Consider the following 21,935-nt stretch of genomic DNA (forward strand, 5'->3'; position numbering starts at 1 on the left):
CATGCACAGAGTGCCACTTGTTTAGACAATGTGATCAAAAACCTAAAACTATCTGATGTATGGAGGAACATAACCCCTCTAGGAATGAACTGCTTTGCACCGTTCCAGCTCTATTGTCGGAGCAGAAAAACTCCTGTAGGCCTAGCACCTGGGATAGACGGACTGCCTGCTGAATTCTACAAGGCTTTTTGGCCTGTTCTTAGTGATGACTATCTCAAAGCTCTTCAAAAAAGTATCACCGAAAAAAAACCTTCCCAAGAGCTTCCAGGATGCAATTTTAACACTGCTTCCCAAGAAAGGGGACCTGACACTCTTAAAGAACTGGAGACTTGTAGCAGTTTTGTGTTAAGACTACAAAATCTTTTCAAAATGTTTGGTAAACAGAGTAAATGATGCACTGCACACAATCCTTCAAAAAGATCAATCATATTGTGTAAAAGACAGATCAGTTACAGATAATCTGCATCTAGTAAGGGACTTGTATGACTATGGTTATGACAACAAAATCAGAAGAAAGCTTTTGACCGGGTCAAACATGTTTTTCTTTTTAACACCTTAAAGGCTTTTGGTTTTGGTGAAAATTGAAATATCCTAGTAATATTATCTACATGAGCATCAAATGAAAGGCTGGAGTCAAGGTCTTTAACTGCTGCACATGATGAAACAGAAAGACCATCCAGAGTAACCATGTGATCAGAAAGATTACTTCTAGCTACACATGGTCCTAATAAAAGTATTTCTGTATTATCAGAATTAAGTAAAAGGAAGTTAGCCAAACTTACACGTCTCTGACTTTTCTGGTTTACGGATATTTGCCTTGTCTTCGAATTACGATTCCCCCGAATACTCCTTTGATTACCGTGTGTTGTTTCGGACTTTGTGCTTTGCGGTTTCCTCGTTCTCCTGTTGCTGCTCCACCCACGCTTGCCTCCTCGCCAGGTATCGTAACAATAATTCATTATAACTATAATATAATAACTTAATAAAAATGCAGGCTGCATTTTTATGAATACATTAATGGAACCATAACACTGACTAATTAATAATTATAAATTGGTGTATAATGCATTATGAGCATGGGCATTGAAAAGGCCACTGCATCACTTATAAGTAATTATAACAATAATATAAATGTAGCTATAACTGTTATTATAACAAAGTATAGGTCTTTATGTCGTTATAAATGTGTTAATAGAGCAGTAATACTTGCTTATAAATAATTATAAATGGGGCAATAAATCATTATGAGCACAGGCTTCATAGAAAGTGTTACCCAAAAATAAATCAGTACATTTTACTGTTTATGTTAATGTTTCCTTTTACACCCAACAAGAGCTCAGTCACCGTCAGATAGAGGCGCAATCGTCTCCGCAGGCATAATCGTCTCCACAGGTGTAATCGTCTCTGCAGGTGAATTTTGCGGCACAAATTAAAATCATAATAGTAAGTTGTGGTTATGGCTGCTGGCAATGTAAACATCTTATTTTTTTTGTTCAGCATCTGAGCCTGATATAGACCCGCCCCATCCACTACGTAAAGAAAGCTACAACCTTTGAGTGCTTGTAGTATCCATCATTCCTCACTTCATTTTTTTCGGTTGAATGAGTGCATCATCTGTGAGCTTAAAGTGCACTTTGTTTTTTGGAGGTTTTCACTCTGAACACTCTAATCCCAATATTTTTTTATACAAAATGACATAGAATAGTACACAAGTGTGCGATTTGGGACAAACTATGTCGTCATTCCCTGATGCCTTCTTCATCAGCTGAGGAGGTGACGTGACAAGTCGGCATCAGAAAGTGCTTCTGTAAAAAGGCTGAGAAGTGACTACTGTACCAAGCATCTAAGCAACAAAGGCCATACGATCATGCTATTTATGTCAAATACATTACCATACTGTATGGTCACTTTCTGCCTTTGTTCAACGATTTAGCATACTCATTAAACTCTTTAATTCACAATATATAAATACAGCTACAGAAATGAGTACTAAATAAACTGGATTTATAAGTGAAATTGTGCAACTCAGTATTCAGAGCTCAAACGTAACTAGAGAATTAAGAACTATTCAGTTATGTGATATTTAGGCACGCAGGGGTGGGGTTTGTCTAAAACAGAGACATGTCTCAGGTACATGCAATTCTGATCTTGATCTTAAACTCATTTTCTGTCTGACATTTTGATGTAACCACAATGCCATAAAAAGTTTAAGTACACAAAAACGTTTTTTCTACTCGGAGGACATCATAGGAGACACATCTCAATCAGAGACATCACTGATGTCGAGGAATGAATTATTTATGATGAATAAAGTTATTCCTCTTTATTCATCAAGATGAATGAATGAATTAAGGTAATGTTTCGCTGTAAGTGTAGAAGACGAGTGCTCAGTCAGATTTTTTAGCACATTGAATTAACAAACTGACTATTTTATTAATTCAACAACTTAAATAGTGAATTAAGAGTGTGATAACATCGCCTTCATACTGCACACACATGATTTCATCATCTTGATTTAGTATTCATGTGGTATGATTTCATCGTGGCTTGCTGGATATGTCAGTGGTTTATGAGATGCATTGATTAAAGTAATGATTACAACTAGTACTATTCATGCAGCAATATACTGCCAAGTATACTAACCCTAGGGTCCTATTAGATTTATTTCCAAATTCATTGTTCATTAAATTGTCTCTTGATTTATTTTAAATTGCATCATCAGACTGCATTTTCTGATTTATATTTTATTTTTACATTTAGAGGTGAATGCTTGTGTTTAAAGGCTGTGGTCTAGATACTGTTGTACATCATATTATTGTTATTGTTAATATTTTTATATAAAATTATTAGTAAATAATAATAATAACAATAATAATAATAATAATAATAATTAGAAGAACAAGAATAATGCAGGTGTTAGGCTCCCGCTGGCAGATGGCGCTGCAGCGTCAAAGTGCAAAGACTGCTGCAGAGCGCGTGTGTGCACGAGATTACGTAAAGAGGACTGTTTAATATGGACATGTGCCTTTGTTTTGGTTTTGTTCTTTTCCTGTTCAGGTATTGGTTTATGTTTGAGGGTGTGTCGTTATTTGCCACAGGTGTCTGTGTTTTAGTTTGATTGTGTTTGCTATTTAAAGCCCTCATGTTATGTTGTACTTCACGCAGTATTATTTGAACCTCTGAGTGTGATGGTGAATACGTTATGCATGCTAACCGGTCTTATTTCCGTGTCCTGTTCTCATTCCATGCCTTGACTTCAGTTCTATGTTTAACCCGTTAATCTTGTCCAGTATAGACCACGTTTCCTGTGTTTTGTCCGCTGCATGAAAATAAAGATGTTGATCTGCACCTGCTCCCGCCTCACCTCCCGTTTCGTAACAGCAGGTGATAAGTATATAAATAACTTTAAATGGCGAAAGTTATTTACGGCAAGTTATATATGGCAAAAATATAATGACAGGTATAAATACAATATATATATATATATATATACCTAATTTCTATCTCTTTTTTCTTTCTAATGATAAATTCTTCATTTCCAGATTTGAACTTGGTGTTGTGTGGAAGTGATGGAGCTCTGAAGGCCTCCATATCAGATCTCTTACTGGGACAGAGAGAACAGAGGTTAGAGTCCAGCTCAGTGCTTAGAAAAGGAGACGTGAGTGGACACCTGATCACGCTGGTGGAGATGCCCGCTCTCCACAACACTCAGCTCTCAGAACAGGAAGTGATGCGTCAGACTCTACACTGTGTCTCCATCTGTGATCCTGGAGTTCATGCTTTCACATCATTGTTCCTGTTGGTCCTCTCAGTGATGAAGATAAATACTGAAGCAGAAATACAGATGATTCAGATGATCTTTGGCTCCAGAGGTAAGGACCACACTCTAATCCTTTTCACCAACCCATACCACACTGATGAAGCTGCAGCTAAATTTGTAGAGCAAAGTTCAGAGACAGAACAACTTCGCAGTATGTGTGGAGGAAGATATATCATCCTGAAGAAGAGTTTAAAACATGACAGCCTCAAAACAGTAATGGCACTGCTGCATCATGTCACAGAGATAGTGGCTGTGAACAAGTTTTATTCTCTCCTGATGTACGTTGAAGCACAGAAAGATGGAGTTAAACGAGAGCTAGAGAACAAACTGGCTGAAATGGAGAAGACAATCCAGCAACTTACAACAAAACAGCAGCAAAAATGTGAGTAGCTGATATCTAACGGTTAATAAAATGTGCACTACATACTTGGAATTATGCTCTTATTTGTTTTAATTGAAATGAAATAGCTTGTTTACATTTGAATTTATACCTAAGAATATTTTCTTGAGCAAAAAGTTATTTATATTGAACTCTGTAAACTGGAGTAGTGAAGAACTTCTGATTAGGTGTGGTGAGATAACACCCAGACTTACTACTGCAACTGTTTTTATCATCACACAAACATTCATTCAATATATACATGCATTTCTAAATTAATAATAAATTGAGAATGTGCCTGACAGCAACTTACAAATGAGGAAATACAATCAAAGCGATATATCAAGCAGAGAACAATACATGTAGTGCTACCATACAAGATATTTTAATTGAGTTCCAGAAGAAGCAAAGTGCACAGAGTAGAGGTATAAGTGCAAAGGGTTTTTTTGTTTTTTATTTTACTTTTTTTAATGAGTTGGTTAGTGTTCAGAGAAGAGGTGGGTCCTTAGCTGTTGTTTGAAGATGGTGAGAGATTCTGCGGTCCGGATTGAGGTTGGAAGTTCATTCCACCACTGAGGATAGGTTAGTGTGAAGGTTCTGGAAAGGGACCTTGAGCCACGCTGAGTAGGCACTACTAAGCGTCAGTCGGTAATCAATCGATTTTGAGAAGAGCTATTTGCTTTCAAAAAAGCTTTTAAAAACTCAACACGGAAAAACAAACCAAAGGAAATGCAACCAAAATGTGGCCATCACTAGCTCACTGCTTTCACCTCGATGAAGGTTAAGACCATGCTCCCTGTATGGCTTTGTTTTTGTGTGTGTGTGTGTGTGTGTGTGTGTGTGTGTGTGCAAGCTCTGAAAGCTCTGCCAGCTATGCCGCGCTCTCTCGCTCTCTGGCTCACTGTGCGGTCTGAAAGCACAAAGAAACACATATGAGTAGACTAGCGATAATAAGACACAGCCATGCAGCTATAACAGAATAAGGTTAATAGAAAAAATAAGGTTGCATCTGACTTCAGTCCCCCAACTTTAAGCTGTGGCCACACCATCTGCAAATAAAATCAGCCTGGTGAAGCCTGCTCACCTGAATCACCTGGATCATGGTATACTGTATATGCTTCATGCAAAAAAGGGATTCACTTCAAGTAGCAGTTAATTTGGTATCTGCACTTTTGGTATCTGAACTTTTTTTGGTAAAACTGCTTTCCATGATGTGACGTGATTCCAAGATGGCGCAAGTGTCCCTGTTGGCATCCCGTCTCTTGTATCTTTCCTGTCTATTACAGTTTGTTCTACCTGTTATGTCTGTTCGTCTGGCATCTGTGCTGTTTTTACTGTGTATCGTGCCACACTGGTATCATTCAGATTCTGTGTTGACCTACAATCGTCAAGCTTTGCTTAACATCAGAAGCTGTACAGGAGCTCATCTGCGATTTTGTCCTTCTCTGTATTCTCATTTTCAATCCTCGTCCAGCCAACCCGCAGTGGAGTGCGCTCGCCGGCTACCTTGCTGCTCTCCTCCTCTAAGGAAGCGCCACAGGAAGAGAGGGAATCGTGCTGGTGTCCGGGTGAGAATCAGACGGACAATCGCTTCCTCCAGACAATCGATTGAGTTTCCCTTAAGCTTGGAAGGACTCCACTTGACACGACGGTCATGGGATTACAGATATGTTTTTCATCTGCCTATTTTCCCGGACTTTGAACATTCATCCAATCGTTCTGCTCCTCCATGATTACGGATTCGTCAGAGAAGAGTGAACTGTTCAAATCTCCGCCGACTGGAATTCACTTCACCCAATCTGACCTCGTTACCTCAGTCTCCTCTGAATATGGCCCTAGTTAACGCTCGGTCCATGTGCAACAAAACTTTCATTTTAAATGACTTTTCTACCAGACATAACCTGGATATTTTATTCCTGACGGAGACCTGGGTCAGTCCTGGTGAGTCAACCGTCTTTGAGGAACTCTGTCCGCCGAACTGTTGTTTTATTAGTACTCCAAGGCCTTCTGGTAAGGGCGGTGGGGTTGCTATGGTTTTTAAACAGTCTCTGAACATTCGGACAGTTTCTGTTGGGATTTACTCGTCGTTTGAGGTACAGTTTGTCGTGTTAGAGTCGACCTCTTCCACGCTATTCTGTGCTTTGATCTATAGGCCACCTAACCTGGACAATGCCTTTTTAAGTGATTTTTGTGATTTTTTGACTTCTATTGTTCTGTTTTTTGATCGTTTGTTATTATCGGGTGATTTTAATGTGCATGTGTGCTGCCCTGGTCGACCCTTGGTTACTGAATTTTGTAATATTTTGGATTCCTTTCGTCTTATTCAACACATAAATCAGGCAACTCATGTCCTTGGTCATACTCTAGACCTTATATTGTCATATGGAACCGCTGTTGATGATGTTAATATTGAAGATGTTTCCTTCTCTGATCACAAGCCCATTGTTTTTAATGTCCCTGCTGTGAGCTCTGCTGTCGTGACTAGGCCTTCAGGATATTATTCTCGTTGTATTAATTCACTCACTGGCTCTCAGTTTAGTGAAAGTTTTCTAGCTAATGTTGAAACATCTATCTTGAGTGCTGCAGAGTCTTCTTCTGGCCCTGATGATTTGGTTGCCTTATTTCACACATTTTGCTCTAATATTTTAGACTCCATTGCCCCTTTTTGGCTGAAGCAACCAAATCGTAAATCTTATTACTGGTTCGACGATAATACTCGTTCTCTTGTCGTAAAGCTGAGCGTAGATGGAAGCATGATCAGTTAACGGTGTCCTTTCAGATGTTTAAAGATTGTTTGTTTAAGTTTCAGAGTGCAGCAAAGTCAGCTAGGTCTAGGTATTTCTCTGACTTAATTGCTACACACTGTCACAGAACAAAGATCTTATTCACCACGATAAATTCAATTATTAATCCGAGTTGCCAATTCCATGGGGAACCTTCGGCCGAACTTTGTGAGAAGTTTTTTTTACGTTTTTTGTTGATAAAGTAATTGCCATTTTTTCTTCCTTCACTTCGCAGGTCTCAGACCTGTCCCCGAATTCACTGGCTTTACCGGTTTCCTTTGATCAATTTCAACACGTTTCTCTAAAGGAACTGTGTGATCTGGTTAACCAGATGAAAATATCATCCACGTCACTTGATGTTGTTCCCTCTGTGCTTATGAAAGCAACTTTTTCTGAAATTGTCCCCAGTATCCAAGTGTTGATAATTTCATCTTTGGATGCTGGGGTGGTCCCAAATTGTTTTAAGCATGCTATTGTTCACCCTTTGCTTAAGAAACAAGGTTTGGATGAAGGTTGCCTTAATAATTATCGGCCTGTCTCTAAGCTACCGTTTCTGTCAAAGCTGCTAGAGAAAGTAGTACAGTCACATTTGACCCTGTTTTTAAACTCAGCTATGTTATTGGAAACTTTACAATCTGGTTTCACTGCTTTTCATAGCACGGAGTCTGCTTTATTAAAAGTGTCCAATGACATTATACTGGCAGCGGATGCTGGAAAAAATACTGTGTTGATGCTACTAGATCTTACAGCTGCCTTTGATACTGTAGATCATAACATACTACTTTGGTGCTTAGAGCATCTGTTTGGTATCAAGGGTACCGCCCTACAATGGCTCAGCTCATATCTTAAGGACAGGTGTTTCTCGGTAGCGTTGGGTAATTTCTGTTCTTCTTCTAGTCCTATTATTAGTGGTGTTCCTCAACGCTCCATTCTGGGCCCACTTTTATTTATTTATTTATATATGTGGCCATTAGGGAATATTATTAGGACGCACAATGTCTCTTTTCATTTATATGCTGATGATACCCAGTTGTACATTCCATTGAAAGCTGGTGACTCTATTCAGCCATTGCTGGACTGTCTGGACGACATTAAAAATGGTTAATAAATAATTTCCTCGAACCTAATGAAAACAAAAATGAAATAATTGTTTTTGGCCCCCTGAGATTGAGAGAAGGTCTCATTAATGAGCTCCATAATCACTTCCCCTCAATTTCTTCCCAGGTTCGGAACCTTGGCTTCATTCTGGACTCAGAATTATTTTTAACCAAGCAAATAAATTCGGTCATTAAGAATAGTTTTTATCAACTATGGATTATTTTGAAACTCAAAACATTTTTGTCTCTCCAGGATTTGGAGAAGGTTATTCATGCTTTTATTACTTCTCGCTTAAATTACTATAATTCATTATACTGGGGTCTTCCTCAGTCATCTCTGGCTCTTCTTCATAATGCAGCTGCAAGGCTCCACCGGCACCCTAGTTGAAAAGAAAGTCAAACATTTTAAATCTTCAAATGTCAGGCAGGCCAGGAGTAAGGAAAATAAAAGCACATCATCTATTTAGATTATATCTAAATAGGAAATTTATCCTCTTTTATCTTTTATCGTCTCTACTCGTGTTCTTTTATCGTCTCTACTCGTGTTCTTTTATCGTCTACTTGTGTTCTTTTATCCTCTACTCGTGTTCTTTTATCCTCTACTCGTGTTCTTTTATCCTCTACTCGTGTTCTTTTATCGTCTACTCGTGTTCTTTTATCCTGTACTCGTGTTCTTTTATCGTCTCTACTCGTGTTCTTTTATCGTCTCTACTCGTGTTCTTTTATCGTCTCTACTCGTGTTCTTTTATCCTCTACTCGTGTTCTTTTATCGTCTACTCGTGTTCTTTTATCCTCTACTCGTGTTCTTTTATCCTCTACTCGTGTTCTTTTATCCTCTACTCGTGTTCTTTTATCGTCTACTCGTGTTCTTTTATCCTCTACTCGTGTTCTTTTATCCTCTACTCGTGTTCTTTTATCCTCTACTCGTGTTCTTTTATCGTCTCTACTCGTGTTCTTTTATCGTCTACTCGTGTTCTTTTATCCTCTACTCGTGTTCTTTTATCGTCTACTCGTGTTCTTTTATCCTGTACTCGTGTTCTTTTATCGTCTACTCGTGTTCTTTTATCCTCTACTCGTGTTCTTTTATCCTCTACTCGTGTTCTTTTATCGTCTCTACTCGTGTTCTTTTATCGTCTACTCGTGTTCTTTTATCCTCTACTCGTGTTCTTTTATGGTCTCTACTCGTGTCCTTTTATCGTCTACTCGTGTCCTTTTATCCTCTACTCGTGTTCTTTTATCGTCTACTCGTGTTCTTTTATCCTCTACTCGTGTTCTTTTATCCTCTACTCGTGTTCTTTTATCCTCTACTCGTGTTCTTTTATCCTCTACTCGTGTTCTTTTATCGTCTCTACTCGTGTTCTTTTATCGTCTACTCGTGTTCTTTTATCGTCTCTACTCGTGTTCTTTTATCCTCTACTCGTGTTCTTTTATCCTCTACTCGTGTTCTTTTATCGTCTCTAGTCGTGTTCTTTTATCGTCTACTCGTGTTCTTTTATCCTCTACTCGTGTTCTTTTATCCTCTACTCGTGTTCTTTTATCCTCTACTCGTGTTCTTTTATCGTCTCTACTCGTGTTCTTTTATCGTCTACTCGTGTTCTTTTATCGTCTACTCGTGTTCTTTTATCCTCTACTCGTGTTCTTTTATCGTCTCTACTCGTGTTCTTTTATCGTCTCTACTCGTGTTCTTTTATCGTCTACTCGTGTTCTTTTATCCTCTACTCGTGTTCTTTTATCGTCTCTACTCGTGTTCTTTTATCGTCTACTCGTGTTCTTTTATCGTCTACTCGTGTTCTTTTATCCTCTACTCGTGTTCTTTTATCGTCTCTACTCGTGTTCTTTTATCGTCTACTCGTGTTCTTTTATCCTCTACTCGTGTTCTTTTATCCTCTACTCGTGTTCTTTTATCCTCTACTCGTGTTCTTTTATCGTCTACTCGTGTTCTTTTATCCTCTACTCGTGTTCTTTTATCGTCTACTCGTGTTCTTTTATCGTCTACTCGTGTTCTTTTATCCTCTACTCGTGTTCTTTTATCGTCTCTACTCGTGTTCTTTTATCGTCTACTCGTGTTCTTTTATCGTCTACTCGTGTTCTTTTATCCTCTACTCGTGTTCTTTTATCCTCTACTCGTGTTCTTTTATCGTCTACTCGTGTTCTTTTATCGTCTACTCGTGTTCTTTTATCGTCTACTCGTGTTCTTTTATCCTCTACTCGTGTTCTTTTATTGTCTCTACTCGTGTTCTTTTATCGTCTACTCGTGTTCCTTTATCCTCTACTCGTGTTCTTTTATCCTCTACTCGTGTTCTTTTATGGTCTCTACTCGTGTTCTTTTATCGTCTACTCGTGTTCCTTTATCCTCTACTCGTGTTCTTTTATCCTCTACTCGTGTTCTTTTATCGTCTCTACTCGTGTTCTTTTATGGTCTCTACTCGTGTTCTTTTATCCTCTACTCGTGTTCTTTTATCCTCTACTCGTGTTCTTTTATCCTCTACTCGTGTTCTTTTATCGTCTACTCGTGTTCTTTTATCGTCTACTCGTGTTCCTTTATCCTCTACTCGTGTTCTTTTATCCTCTACTCGTGTTCTTTTATGGTCTCTACTCGTGTTCTTTTATGGTCTCTACTCGTGTTCTTTTATCGTCTACTCGTGTTCCTTTATCCTCTACTCGTGTTCTTTTATCCTCTACTCGTGTTCTTTTATCGTCTACTCGTGTTCTTTTATGGTCTCTACTCGTGTTCTTTTATCGTCTACTCGTGTTCTTTTATCCTCTACTCGTGTTCTTTTATCCTCTACTCGTGTTCTTTTATCGTCTACTCGTGTTCCTTTATCCTCTACTCGTGTTCTTTTATCCTCTACTCGTGTTCTTTTATCCTCTACTCGTGTTCTTTTATCCTCTACTCGTGTTCTTTTATCGTCTACTCGTGTTCCTTTATCCTCTACTCGTGTTCCTTTATCCTCTACTCGTGTTCTTTTATCCTCTACTCGTGTTCTTTTATCCTCTACTCGTGTTCTTTTATGGTCTCTACTCGTGTTCTTTTATCGTCTACTCGTGTTCTTTTATCCTCTACTCGTGTTCCTTTATCCTCTACTCGTGTTCTTTTATCCTCTACTCGTGTTCTTTTATCGTCTACTCGTGTTCTTTTATCCTCTACTCGTGTTCTTTTATCCTCTACTCGTGTTCTTTTATCGTCTCTACTCGTGTTCTTTTATCGTCTACTCGTGTTCTTTTATCGTCTACTCGTGTTCTTTTATCGTCTCTACTCGTGTTCTTTTATCCTCTACACGTGTTCTTTTATCCTCTACTCGTGTTCTTTTATCGTCTACTCGTGTTCTTTTATCCTCTACTCGTGTTCTTTTATCGTCTCTACTCGTGTTCTTTTATCGTCTACTCGTGTTCTTTTATCCTCTACTCGTGTTCTTTTATTGTCTCTACTCGTGTTCTTTTATCCTCTACTCGTGTTCTTTTATCGTCTCTACTCGTGTTCTTTTATCGTCTACTCGTGTTCCTTTATCCTCTACTCGTGTTCTTTTATCCTCTACTCGTGTTCTTTTATGGTCTCTACTCGTGTTCTTTTATCGTCTACTCGTGTTCTTTTATCGTCTACTCGTGTTCCTTTATCCTCTACTCGTGTTCTTTTATCCTCTACTCGTGTTCTTTTATCGTCTACTCGTGTTCCTTTATCCTCTACTCGTGTTCTTTTATCCTCTACTCGTGTTCTTTTATGGTCTCTACTCGTGTTCTTTTATGGTCTCTACTCGTGTTCTTTTATCCTCTACTCGTGTTCTTTTATCCTCTACTCGTGTTCTTTTATGGTCTCTACTCGTGTTCTTTTATCGTCTACTCGTGTTCCTTTATCCTCTACTCGTGTTCTTTTATCCTCTACTCGTGTTCTTTTATCGTCTACTCGTGTTCTTTTATGGTCTCTACTCGTGTTCTTTTATCGTCTACTCGTGTTCTTTTATCCTCTACTCGTGTTCTTTTATCCTCTACTCGTGTTCTTTTATGGTCTCTACTCGTGTTCTTTTATGGTCTCTACTCGTGTTCTTTTATGGTCTCTACTCGTGTTCTTTTATCGTCTCTACTCGTGTTCTTTTATGGTCTCTACTCGTGTTCTTTTATCGTCTACTCGTGTTCCTTTATCCTCTACTCGTGTTCTTTTATCCTCTACTCGTGTTCTTTTATCGTCTACTCGTGTTCTTTTATGGTCTCTACTCGTGTTCTTTTATCGTCTACTCGTGTTCTTTTATCCTCTACTCGTGTTCTTTTATCGTCTACTCGTGTTCCTTTATCGTCTCTACTCGTGTTCTTTTATCGTCTACTCGTGTTCTTTTATCCTCTACTCGTGTTCTTTTATCCTCTACTCGTGTTCTTTTATCCTCTACTCGTGTTCTTTTATCGTCTCTACTCGTGTTCTTTTATCCTCTACTCGTGTTCTTTTATCGTCTACTCGTGTTCTTTTATCCTCTACTCGTGTTCTTTTATCCTCTACTCGTGTTCTTTTATCCTCTACTCGTGTTCTTTTATCGTCTACTCGTGTTCTTTTATGGTCTCTACTCGTGTTCTTTTATCCTCTACTCGTGTTCTTTTATCGTCTACTCGTGTTCCTTTATCCTCTACTCGTGTTCTTTTATCCTCTACTCGTGTTCTTTTATCGTCTACTCGTGTTCTTTTATGGTCTCTACTCGTGTTCTTTTATCCTCTACTCGTGTTCTTTTATCCTCTACTCGTGTTCTTTTATCGTCTACTCGTGTTCCTTTATCCTCTACTCGTGTTCTTTTATAATCTACTCGTGTTCTTTTATCCTCTACTCGTGTTCTTTTATCCTCTACTCGTGTTCTTTTATCGTCTACTCGTGTTCCTTTATCCTCTACTCGTGTTCTTTTATCCTCTACTCGTGTTCTTTTATCCTCTACTCGTGTTCTTTTATCCTCTACTCGTGTTCTTTTATCCTCTACTCGTGTTCTTTTATCCTCTACTCGTGTTCTTTTATGGTCTCTACTCGTGTTCTTTTATCGTCTACTCGTGTTCTTTTATCCTCTACTCGTGTTCCTTTATCCTCTACTCGTGTTCTTTTATCCTCTACTCGTGTTCTTTTATCGTCTACTCGTGTTCTTTTATCCTCTACTCGTGTTCTTTTATCCTCTACTCGTGTTCTTTTATCGTCTCTACTCGTGTTCTTTTATCCTCTACTCGTGTTCTTTTATCCTCTACTCGTGTTCTTTTATCGTCTCTACTCGTGTTCTTTTATCGTCTACTCGTGTTCTTTTATCGTCTACTCGTGTTCTTTTATCGTCTCTACTCGTGTTCTTTTATCCTCTACACGTGTTCTTTTATCCTCTACTCGTGTTCTTTTATCGTCTACTCGTGTTCTTTTATCGTCTCTACTCGTGTTCTTTTATCCTCTACTCGTGTTCTTTTATCGTCTACTCGTGTTCTTTTATCGTCTACTCGTGTTCTTTTATGGTCTCTACTCGTGTTCTTTTATCGTCTACTCGTGTTCTTTTATCGTCTACTCGTGTTCTTTTATGGTCTCTACTCGTGTTCTTTTATCGTCTACTCGTGTTCTTTTATCCTCTACTCGTGTTCCTTTATCCTCTACTAGTGTTCTTTTATCCTCTACTCGTGTTCTTTTATCGTCTACTCGTGTTCTTTTATCCTCTACTCGTGTTCTTTTATCCTCTACTCGTGTTCTTTTATCGTCTACTCGTGTTCTTTTATCCTCTACTCGTGTTCTTTTATCCTCTACTCGTGTTCTTTTATCGTCTCTACTCGTGTTCTTTTATCCTCTACTCGTGTTCTTTTATCCTCTACTCGTGTTCTTTTATCGTCTCTACTCGTGTTCTTTTATCGTCTACTCGTGTTCTTTTATCGTCTCTACTCGTGTTCTTTTATCCTCTACACGTGTTCTTTTATCCTCTACTCGTGTTCTTTTATCCTCTACTCGTGTTCTTTTATCCTCTACTCGTGTTCTTTTATCCTCTACTCGTGTTCTTTTATCGTCTACTCGTGTTCTTTTATCCTCTACTCGTGTTCTTTTATCCTCTACTCGTGTTCTTTTATCGTCTCTACTCGTGTTCTTTTATCCTCTACTCGTGTTCTTTTATCCTCTACTCGTGTTCTTTTATCATCTACTCGTGTTCCTTTATCCTCTACTCGTGTTCTTTTATCGTCTCTACTCGTGTTCTTTTATCCTCTACTCGTGTTCTTTTATCGTCTCTACTCGTGTTCTTTTATCGTCTACTCGTGTTCTTTTATCGTCTCTACTCGTGTTCTTTTATCCTCTACTCGTGTTCTTTTATCCTCTACTCGTGTTCTATTATCCTCTACTCGTGTTCTTTTATCCTCTACTCGTGTTCTTTTATCCTCTACTCGTGTTCTTTTATCGTCTACTCGTGTTCTTTTATCGTCTACTCGTGTTCTTTTATCCTCTACTCGTGTTCTTTTATCGTCTCTACTCGTGTTCTTTTATCGTCTACTCGTGTTCTTTTATCGTCTCTACTCGTGTTCTTTTATCCTCTACTCGTGTTCTTTTATCCTCTACTCGTGTTCCTTTATCCTCTACTCGTGTTCTTTTATCCTCTACTCGTGTTCTTTTATCGTCTACTCGTGTTCTTTTATCCTCTACTCGTGTTCTTTTATCCTCTACTCGTGTTCTTTTATCGTCTCTACTCGTGTTCTTTTATCCTCTACTCGTGTTCTTTTATCCTCTACTCGTGTTCTTTTATCGTCTCTACTCGTGTTCTTTTATCGTCTACTCGTGTTCTTTTATCGTCTCTACTCGTGTTCTTTTATCCTCTACACGTGTTCTTTTATCCTCTACTCGTGTTCTTTTATCGTCTACTCGTGTTCTTTTATCGTCTCTACTCGTGTTCTTTTATCCTCTACTCGTGTTCTTTTATCGTCTACTCGTGTTCTTTTATGGTCTCTACTCGTGTTCTTTTATCGTCTACTCGTGTTCTTTTATCCTCTACTCGTGTTCCTTTATCCTCTACTAGTGTTCTTTTATCCTCTACTCGTGTTCTTTTATCGTCTCTACTCGTGTTCTTTTATCCTCTACTCGTGTTCTTTTATCGTCTCTACTCGTGTTCTTTTATCCTCTACTCGTGTTCTTTTATCCTCTACTCGTGTTCTTTTATCGTCTCTACTCGTGTTCTTTTATCCTCTACTCGTGTTCTTTTATCCTCTACTCGTGTTCTTTTATCGTCTCTACTCGTGTTCTTTTATCGTCTACTCGTGTTCTTTTATCGTCTCTACTCGTGTTCTTTTATCGTCTACTCGTGTTCTTTTATCCTCTACACGTGTTCTTTTATCCTCTACTCGTGTTCTTTTATCCTCTACTCGTGTTCTTTTATCCTCTACTCGTGTTCTTTTATCGTCTACTCGTGTTCTTTTATCCTCTACTCGTGTTCTTTTATCCTCTACTCGTGTTCTTTTATCGTCTCTACTCGTGTTCTTTTATCCTCTACTCGTGTTCTTTTATCCTCTACTCGTGTTCTTTTATCGTCTCTACTCGTGTTCTTTTATCGTCTCTACTCGTGTTCTTTTATCCTCTACTCGTGTTCTTTTATCCTCTACTCGTGTTCTTTTATCGTCTCTACTCGTGTTCTTTTATCGTCTCTACTCGTGTTCTTTTATCCTCTACTCGTGTTCTTTTATCCTCTACTCGTGTTCTTTTATCCTCTACTCGTGTTCTTTTATCCTCTACTCGTGTTCTTTTATCCTCTACTCGTGTTCTTTTATCCTCTACTCGTGTTCTTTTATGGTCTCTACTCGTGTTCTTTTATCGTCTCTACTCGTGTTCTTTTATCCTCTACTCGTGTTCTTTTATCCTCTACTCGTGTTCCTTTATCCTCTACTCGTGTTCTTTTATCCTCTACTCGTGTTCTTTTATCGTCTACTCGTGTTCTTTTATCCTCTACTCGTGTTCTTTTATCCTCTACTCGTGTTCTTTTATCGTCTCTACTCGTGTTCTTTTATCCTCTACTCGTGTTCTTTTATCCTCTACTCGTGTTCTTTTATCGTCTCTACTCGTGTTCTTTTATCCTCTACTCGTGTTCTTTTATCGTCTACTCGTGTTCTTTTATCGTCTCTACTCGTGTTCTTTTATCCTCTACTCGTGTTCTTTTATCGTCTACTCGTGTTCTTTTATCGTCTACTCGTGTTCTTTTATCGTCTACTCGTGTTCTTTTATCCTCTACTCGTGTTCCTTTATCCTCTACTAGTGTTCTTTTATCCTCTACTCGTGTTCTTTTATCGTCTACTCGTGTTCTTTTATCCTCTACTCGTGTTCTTTTATCCTCTACTCGTGTTCTTTTATCCTCTACTCGTGTTCTTTTATCCTCTACTCGTGTTCCTTTATCCTCTACTAGTGTTCTTTTATCCTCTACTCGTGTTCTTTTATCGTCTACTCGTGTTCTTTTATCCTCTACTCGTGTTCTTTTATCCTCTACTCGTGTTCTTTTATCCTCTTCTCGTGTTCTTTTATCCTCTACTCGTGTTCTTTTATCCCCTACTCGTGTTCTTTTATCGTCTCTACTCGTGTTCTTTTATCCTCTACTCGTGTTCTTTTATCCTCTACTCGTGTTCTTTTATCGTCTACTCGTGTTCTTTTATCCTCTACTCGTGTTCTTTTATCGTCTACTCGTGTTCTTTTATCGTCTCTACTCGTGTTCTTTTATCCTCTACACGTGTTCTTTTATCCTCTACTCGTGTTCTTTTATCGTCTACTCGTGTTCTTTTATCGTCTCTACTCGTGTTCTTTTATCGTCTACTCGTGTTCTTTTATCCTCTACTCGTGTTCTTTTATCGTCTACTCGTGTTCTTTTATCCTCTACTCGTGTTCTTTTATCGTCTCTACTCGTGTTCTTTTATCGTCTACTCGTGTTCTTTTATCGTCTCTACTCGTGTTCTTTTATCGTCTACTCGTGTTCTTTTATCCTCTACTCGTGTTCTTTTATCGTCTACTCGTGTTCTTTTATCGTCTACTCGTGTTCTTTTATCCTCTACTCGTGTTCTTTTATCGTCTCTACTCGTGTTCTTTTATCGTCTACTCGTGTTCTTTTATCCTCTACTCGTGTTCTTTTATCCTCTACTCGTGTTCTTTTATCGTCTACTCGTGTTCTTTTATCCTCTACTCGTGTTCTTTTATCCTCTACTCGTGTTCTTTTATCGTCTCTACTCGTGTTCTTTTATCCTCTACTCGTGTTCTTTTATCCTCTACTCGTGTTCTTTTATCGTCTCTACTCGTGTTCTTTTATCGTCTCTACTCGTGTTCTTTTATCCTCTACTCGTGTTCTTTTATCCTCTACTCGTGTTCTTTTATCCTCTACTCGTGTTCTTTTATCCTCTACTCGTGTTCTTTTATCCTCTACTCGTGTTCTTTTATCCTCTACTCGTGTTCTTTTATGGTCTCTACTCGTGTTCTTTTATCGTCTCTACTCGTGTTCTTTTATCCTCTACTCGTGTTCTTTTATCCTCTACTCGTGTTCCTTTATCCTCTACTCGTGTTCTTTTATCCTCTACTCGTGTTCTTTTATCGTCTACTCGTGTTCTTTTATCCTCTACTCGTGTTCTTTTATCCTCTACTCGTGTTCTTTTATCGTCTCTACTCGTGTTCTTTTATCCTCTACTCGTGTTCTTTTATCCTCTACTCGTGTTCTTTTATCGTCTCTACTCGTGTTCTTTTATCCTCTACTCGTGTTCTTTTATCGTCTACTCGTGTTCTTTTATCGTCTCTACTCGTGTTCTTTTATCCTCTACTCGTGTTCTTTTATCGTCTACTCGTGTTCTTTTATCGTCTACTCGTGTTCTTTTATCGTCTACTCGTGTTCTTTTATCCTCTACTCGTGTTCTTTTAACCTCTACTCGTGTTCTTTTATCGTCTACTCGTGTTCTTTTATCCTCTACTCGTGTTCTTTTAACCTCTACTCGTGTTCTTTTATCCTCTACTCATGTTCTTTTATCCTCTACTCGTGTTCCTTTATCCTCTACTAGTGTTCTTTTATCCTCTACTCGTGTTCTTTTATCCTCTACTCGTGTTCCTTTATCCTCTACTAGTGTTCTTTTATCCTCTACTCGTGTTCTTTTATCGTCTACTCGTGTTCTTTTATCCTCTACTCGTGTTCTTTTATCCTCTACTCGTGTTCTTTTATCCTCTTCTCGTGTTCTTTTATCCTCTACTCGTGTTCTTTTATCCCCTACTCGTGTTCTTTTATCGTCTCTACTCGTGTTCTTTTATCCTCTACTCGTGTTCTTTTATCCTCTACTCGTGTTCTTTTATCGTCTACTCGTGTTCTTTTATCCTCTACTCGTGTTCTTTTATCGTCTACTCGTGTTCTTTTATCGTCTCTACTCGTGTTCTTTTATCCTCTACACGTGTTCTTTTATCCTCTACTCGTGTTCTTTTATCGTCTACTCGTGTTCTTTTATCCTCTACTCGTGTTCTTTTATCGTCTCTACTCGTGTTCTTTTATCCTCTACTCGTGTTCCTTTATCCTCTACTAGTGTTCTTTTATCCTCTACTCGTGTTCTTTTATCGTCTACTCGTGTTCTTTTATCCTCTACTCGTGTTCTTTTAACCTCTACTCGTGTTCTTTTATCCTCTACTCATGTTCTTTTATCCTCTACTCGTGTTCCTTTATCCTCTACTAGTGTTCTTTTATCCTCTACTCGTGTTCTTTTATCGTCTACTCGTGTTCTTTTATCCTCTACTCGTGTTCTTTTATCCTCTACTCGTGTTCTTTTATCCTCTTCTCGTGTTCTTTTATCCTCTACTCGTGTTCTTTTATCCCCTACTCGTGTTCTTTTATCGTCTCTACTCATGTTCTTTTATCCTCTACTCGTGTTCTTTTATCCTCTACTCGTGTTCTTTTATCGTCTACTCGTGTTCTTTTATCCTCTACTCGTGTTCTTTTATCGTCTACTCGTGTTCTTTTATCGTCTCTACTCGTGTTCTTTTATCCTCTACACGTGTTCTTTTATCCTCTACTCGTGTTCTTTTATCGTCTACTCGTGTTCTTTTATCCTCTACTCGTGTTCTTTTATCGTCTCTACTCGTGTTCTTTTATCGTCTACTCGTGTTCTTTTATCGTCTCTACTCGTGTTCTTTTATCGTCTACTCGTGTTCTTTTATCCTCTACTCGTGTTCTTTTATCGTCTACTCGTGTTCTTTTATCGTCTACTCGTGTTCTTTTATCGTCTACTCGTGTTCTTTTATCGTCTACTCGTGTTCTTTTATCCTCTACTCGTGTTCTTTTATCCTCTACTCGTGTTCTTTTATCGTCTACTCGTGTTCTTTTATCCTCTACTCGTGTTCTTTTATCCTCTACTCGTGTTCTTTTATCCTCTACTCGTGTTCTTTTATCGTCTACTCGTGTTCTTTTATCCTCTACTCGTGTTCTTTTATCCTCTACTCGTGTTCTTTTATCGTCTACTCGTGTTCTTTTATCCTCTACTCGTGTTCTTTTATCCTCTACTGGTGTTCTTTTATCGTCTCTACTCGTGTTCTTTTATCCTCTACTCGTGTTCTTTTATCGTCTCTACTCGTGTTCTTTTATCGTCTCTACTCGTGTTCTTTTATCCTCTACTCGTGTTCTTTTATCGTCTACTCGTGTTCTTTTATCGTCTACTCGTGTTCTTTTATCGTCTCTACTCGTGTTCTTTTATCGTCTACTCGTGTTCTTTTATCGTCTACTCGTGTTCTTTTATCGTCTCTACTCGTGTTCTTTTATCCTCTACTCGTGTTCTTTTATCGTCTACTCGTGTTCTTTTATCGTCTCTACTCGTGTTCTTTTATCCTCTACTCGTGTTCTTTTATCGTCTCTACTCGTGTTCTTTTATCGTCTCTACTCGTGTTCTTTTATCCTCTACTCGTGTTCTTTTATCGTCTACTCGTGTTCTTTTATCGTCTACTCGTGTTCTTTTATCGTCTCTACTCGTGTTCTTTTATCGTCTACTCGTGTTCTTTTATCGTCTACTCGTGTTCTTTTATCGTCTACTCGTGTTCTTTTATCCTCTACTCGTGTTCTTTTATCGTCTACTCGTGTTCTTTTATCGTCTCTACTCGTGTTCTTTTATCGTCTACTCGTGTTCTTTTATCCTCTACTCGTGTTCTTTTATCGTCTCTACTCGTGTTCTTTTATCGTCTCTACTCGTGTTCTTTTATCCTCTACTCGTGTTCTTTTATCCTCTACTCGTGTTCTTTTATCGTCTACTCGTGTTCTTTTATCCTCTACTCGTGTTCTTTTATCCTCTACTCGTGTTCTTTTATCCTCTACTCGTGTTCTTTTATCGTCTACTCGTGTTCTTTTATCGTCTACTCGTGTTCTTTTATCCTCTACTCGTGTTCTTTTATCCTCTACTCGTGTTCTTTTATCGTCTACTCGTGTTCTTTTATCGTCTCTACTCGTGTTCCTTTATCCTCTACTCGTGTTCTTTTATGGTCTCTACTCGTGTTCTTTTATCGTCTCTACTCGTGTTCTTTTATCGTCTCTACTCGTGTTCTTTTATCCTCTACACGTGTTCTTTTATCGTCTCTACTCGTGTTCTTTTATCGTCTCTACTCGTGTTCTTTTATCCTCTACTCGTGTTCTTTTATCGTCTCTACTCGTGTTCTTTTATCCTCTACTCGTGTTCTTTTATCGTCTACTCGTGTTCTTTTATGGTCTCTACTCGTGTTCTTTTATCGTCTACTCGTGTTCTTTTATGGTCTCTACTCGTGTTCTTTTATCGTCTACTCGTGTTCCTTTATCCTCTACTCGTGTTCCTTTATCCTCTACTCGTGTTCTTTTATCCTCTACTCGTGTTCTTTTATCGTCTACTCGTGTTCTTTTATCCTCTACTCGTGTTCCTTTATCCTCTACTCGTGTTCTTTTATCCTCTACTCGTGTTCCTTTATCCTCTACTCGTGTTCTTTTATCCTCTACTCGTGTTCTTTTATCCTCTACTCGTGTTCTTTTATCGTCTCTACTCGTGTTCTTTTATCGTCTACTCGTGTTCTTTTATCGTCTCTACTCGTGTTCTTTTATCCTCTACTCGTGTTCTTTTATCCTCTACTCGTGTTCTTTTATCGTCTCTACTCGTGTTCTTTTATCGTCTACTCGTGTTCTTTTATCGTCTCTACTCGCGTTCTTTTATCGTCTACTCGCGTTCTTTTATCGTCTCTACTCGCGTTCTTTTATCGTCTACTCGCGTTCTTTTATCGTCTCTACTCGCGTTCTTTTATCGTCTACTCGCGTTCTTTTATCGTCTCTACTCGCGTTCTTTTATCGTCTCTACTCGCGTTCTTTTATCGTCTACTCGCGTTCTTTTATCGTCTACTCGTGTTCTTTTATCCTCTACTCGCGTTCTTTTATGGTCTCTACTCGTGTTCTTTTATCGTCTACTCGTGTTCTTTTATCGTCTACTCGTGTTCTTTTATCCTCTACTCGTGTTCTTTTATCGTCTACTCGTGTTCTTTTATCCTCTACTCGTGTTCTTTTATCGTCTACTCGTGTTCTTTTATCGTCTACTCGTGTTTCTTTATCCTCTACTCGTGTTCTTTTATCCTCTACTCGTGTTCTTTTATCGTCTCTACTCGTGTTCTTTTATCGTCTACTCGTGTTCTTTTATCGTCTACTCGTGTTCTTTTATCCTCTACTCGTGTTCTTTTATCGTCTACTCGTGTTCTTTTATCCTCTACTCGTGTTCTTTTATCGTCTACTCGTGTTCTTTTATCGTCTACTCGTGTTTCTTTATCCTCTACTCGTGTTCTTTTATCCTCTACTCGTGTTCTTTTATCGTCTCTACTCGTGTTCTTTTATCGTCTACTCGTGTTCTTTTATCGTCTACTCGTGTTCTTTTATCCTCTACTCGTGTTCTTT

The 21,935-nt window shown here is 38.6% G+C and overlaps 1 protein-coding gene across 1 annotated transcript in view; it reads right to left on the reverse strand.

The window, feature by feature from the left end:
- Positions 1-5,603: 5,603 nt before the first annotated feature.
- The window catches only part of zmp:0000000896 (caspase recruitment domain-containing protein 10), a 153,317-nt gene continuing 136,985 nt past the window's right edge, over positions 5,604-21,935 (reverse strand). The window contains exons 18-19 of the mRNA XM_053638878.1: positions 8,396-8,459; positions 5,604-5,722 (exon numbers count right to left, since the gene is read on the reverse strand). Of these exons, the coding sequence (XP_053494853.1) occupies positions 5,604-5,722; positions 8,396-8,459 (183 nt within the window). The remainder of the gene's footprint in view (positions 5,723-8,395; positions 8,460-21,935) is intronic.

The sequence above is a fragment of the Ictalurus furcatus genome, chromosome 12, assembly GCF_023375685.1.
Source record: "Ictalurus furcatus strain D&B chromosome 12, Billie_1.0, whole genome shotgun sequence".
Taxonomy (NCBI): domain Eukaryota; kingdom Metazoa; phylum Chordata; class Actinopteri; order Siluriformes; family Ictaluridae; genus Ictalurus; species Ictalurus furcatus.